We start from the raw sequence: 3,931 nt of genomic DNA, 5'->3' as shown, positions 1-3,931 counted from the left end.
TTTCCAGGATCTTCCCAGGTATTGAGGTCAGGCTGATAGGTCTGTAATTTCCTGGGTCCATTTTTTTTCCTTTTTTGAGGATGGAAACTACATCAGCTCTTTTCCAGTCCTCTGGTAGTTCCCCTGTGCTCCAGGATCTCTGAAAAATATAGTTCAGTGGTTCAGAGATCACATTTGCTAGTTCCTTGAGAACCTTGGGGTCTAGTCCATCTGGTCCTGGCGATTTAAATAAATCTGTCACACTTCTTCTATAAAGGGTGAAATATGCCACTGGTATCCCCTGGAGTCTATTCTACTGCATAAATTTATGCACGACAACTACATTGTGTTGAAGAGATCAAACCTATGGATCTACTTGGATTATCCTATTAAGAACATCTGTTTCCTTGCTACAGATTTCATGAAAGCAGCTTTTATCTCTTTATTCCTCAAGCTGTAAATGATGGGGTTCAGGCTTGGGGTCACCACTGTGTAGAATAGGGCAAGGAATCTGCTACTGTCCATGGAATATTCTGAGTTGGGACGAATGTAGGTAACAATGCAGGTTCCGTAGAAAATGCAGACCACAATGAGATGTGAGGAACAAGTGGAAAATGCTTTGCGTCTGTTTTTGGCCAGTGGCATTGTGAGAATAGTGGAAATGATGAGGATGTAGGAAAGAAGGATGAGCAAAAGAGGTACCAGTATAACTAGAACTGTTATTGTGACAATGGCCACCTCGTTTTTGTAGGTATTGGTGGAAGCCAGTCTCAGAACAGGCATAGGATCACAGAAGAAATGGCTGATTCTATTTGACCCACAGAAGGGAAGGGTGAAGATTGAAATAGATTGCCCCAGACCCACAGAAACTCCAATAGCCCATGATGCAGCAGCAAGCTTAGCGCATTCCCTGAGGTTCATGATAAATGGGTATTGCAAGGGTTTGCAAATGGCAACGTAGCGGTCATATGCCATAAAACAAAGAAGACAACACTCAGTAATACCAAAGAGAATGAAGAAACACATTTGACAGCCACAGCTCCAAAAGGATATATTCTGGTTCTCTGATAATAAGTCCACTAGCGTCTTTGGGCTGATGGTGGAGGTGTAGCCAATTTCCACAAAGGACAAGTTCCAGAGGAAGAAGTACATTGGGGTGTGAAGGGAACGATTGAAAATGGTGAGGATCAAAATCATGCTGTTGCCCATCAAAGCCATGAGGTAGAATATTAGAACCAGGCAAAAGAGAAGCTCTCGCATAGTCTGAAAATCTGAGAAGCCTAGTAGGACAATTTCAGTCAAACAGGTCCGGTTCTCTTTCTTCATGATCAAAACCTTAGGAAAACAAGAAAATGAAGAATTAAATAATTCTTCATAACAATTTTTAACAATGAACTAGCCCTGCTATCTTTGAAATCTACATGACTACACAACAGTACAATACTATTAGTATGTTGGATCAATAAAACCTTTCATGAAGTTGTACAACAGGAAGAACCAAACCACCAAACATGAACCAAAGGAATCCATTGACCTTACTTTAGAATTGTTTTCTGATATTTTTAGAAAGAAAAGCTTTCTTTCTTCTTGTGAAAAAAATGAAGTGCACTAAAAATTTAAGATCTTGAACATCAGCTTGTCGTAAGTGAGCCTTCATGTATCCCTTTCTCTTGAAAAAGATATTTCTTATCTTGAACATCAGCTTGTCGTAAGTGAGCCTTCATGTATCCCTTTCTCTTGAAAAAGATATTTCTTACATGTAGACATTTTGGATCAGCCAACATCAAATATTGTGAAGGAGTCTATAAAATCACTTGAAATCCTAGAGGATCAGAAATTCTAGAGAGACAAGAGGACTATTTTTCTCTAACAAGATCTCCTGGCAGAAGCCTGAGATTCATCCTAGGGATTTGGCTAATGAATACCAGAGGACAACCTGGATCATGGGGAAACATTGTTTAAAAGAAGTAGGAAATCCAGTGCCCTCAGATGCTGGCTATTTTGGTTTCTATTTCCAGGACTCTCTGGCCATTTCAGTCTTATAGTTATGGTAGTCCAAAAGATAATGGCAATTAGTGGGATAATTTATATTGTCCCTGATGATCACATGTAAAATCTGTGAGCTATGAGTACTTTTAATATGTCTCCTATTCTTAGGCTATAATAATGGCAATTTATTCCATTCATATCTCCTCCATATTGTCTGATGTTCACATGATTTCAGTCTCAAAAGGCAGAGGACGCTCCACATAATTAAATTATTCATTCTGCCAATTGTTATCCTTATACATCTCCAGTCATCATCGATGAAGGAGATCTACAGCATATATTCTTGAGTTGTTTGCCCCAGAAGCTCTTAAAGGGCTGAAAAGATATCTGCAGACTCCTCACATCCTGGACATAAACTGTTTCAATTCCTCTCCTCAGGATGGTGTGATAGGGCATTGTATGCCAAAGCAACTAGACACAGGGACAGTTTTTTTCCCTTGTGCCATCACTCTTCTAAACACCTAATTCTCACAATGTTAACTAATATCTATGTATATTTACCCATGTAGTATGGCTGTGATATTATTATTTATTCTTATTATTAGCTTCTTTGCTCCCCCTTTATTGGTATTATTTTTATTATTGATGATCATCACACAGTCAGACAGATGTTCAGACTGGATTTGGCATTTTTGCCTACCTATCGAGTCCTTACCAAGGACCTGGGACAGGCAGATGTGGATGTTTGGTGGTATTACAGATATCATCGCAGGATGGAAGCGGCTCCTAGTAAGGCTGCCTTTTGCAATTGACTAATGGCAAATTGTTAATGCCAATGGTGTTCAAGTAGTGCTCCAGTTGTTTTGGGATTGCACCCAAGGCGCCTATTACTATTGGTGCTACCCTTGCTTGCCTTTGCCACAGTCTTTCTATTTCTATTTGTAGGTCTTTGTATTTTGTTGTTATTATTATTATTATTATTATTATTATTATTATTATTATTGTTGTTGTTGTTGTTGTTGTTGTTTATGTTTATGTTTGTTTATGTTTATGACTATTATTCTGTTGCTTTGCATATTCATTGAGAGTACTGGAGGCAAATTCCTTGTGTGTCTAAACACACTTGGCCAAATAAAATATTCAATTCAATTCAATTCTTTTTGTTTTGCAATGTCTAGTATAGTATGTGATACCTTGAGGATTTTAAGATTTTCATCTTAAGGAAGATTATACACATAACATACATTCTATATAAAATGTACATAGAAAATACTGCTTCCTGGAGAGTGTTTATGGAGACAGTACTGCTTTCTGGGGAGTAGATTTCTAAGAGATATTTCATATATGACCATGATGACCCCATAATTCATGCTCATTCCAATGAATGATAAGTCAAGACTTAGAAGGTCTTTTATATTTCTGCTGAGGAGATGCTGAACATAGTCAGTAAAATGCAGGGATGCTACCAGTTATCATAATAAATACCAAGGGTGCCGAGATCACATCTGAGCAAGGAAGAGGGACACACATTTCAGGTAGGATGGCTGTTCTGCCAGGAGAAGCTGCTCATAAATAAAATGTTTGATTCTCTTGGGTCTGCAAAAATATGGAATGGACAATGTCTGAATTGCTGGAGATACTATAACAGGATCAGATTATCAGGAAGCAGCTATTACCTGGGAGAAGACCTTGAAGTTTATAATGACCATATAAATTAGTAATTCTGTGATCATAATGAGTTAAGACTCTCCGTAAGCAAATATTGTATGTAGATGACACCTTTATAATCTGGCCACATGGGAAAGAAAAACTGGACAACTTCCTCATACACCTCAACAGCCTTCACCCCAAAATACAGTTCACCATGGAAATAGAATCCAATAACCAACTACCCTTCCTAGATATCCTAGTCTACAAGAAATCCAATGGCTCCCTAGGACACACCATCTACCAGAAGAAAACA

The 3,931-nt window shown here is 38.3% G+C and overlaps 1 protein-coding gene across 1 annotated transcript; it reads right to left on the bottom strand.

The window, feature by feature from the left end:
* Positions 1-360: 360 nt before the first annotated feature.
* Positions 361-1,305, bottom strand: LOC107290230 (olfactory receptor 10A4-like). Its single transcript, XM_015819094.1, has one exon. The coding sequence runs from the start codon at positions 1,303-1,305 to the stop codon at positions 361-363; it is 945 nt and encodes a 314-aa protein (XP_015674580.1).
* Between the last annotated feature and the right edge of the window lie 2,626 nt (positions 1,306-3,931).

The sequence above is a fragment of the Protobothrops mucrosquamatus genome, unplaced genomic scaffold (assembly GCF_001527695.2).
Source record: "Protobothrops mucrosquamatus isolate PMUCROS unplaced genomic scaffold, P.Mucros_1.0 scaffold859, whole genome shotgun sequence".
Classification (NCBI taxonomy): Eukaryota; Metazoa; Chordata; class Lepidosauria; order Squamata; family Viperidae; genus Protobothrops; species Protobothrops mucrosquamatus.
Note: the sequence above shows the minus strand (reverse complement) of the source record. Positions and strands in the feature narration are given on the sequence as shown.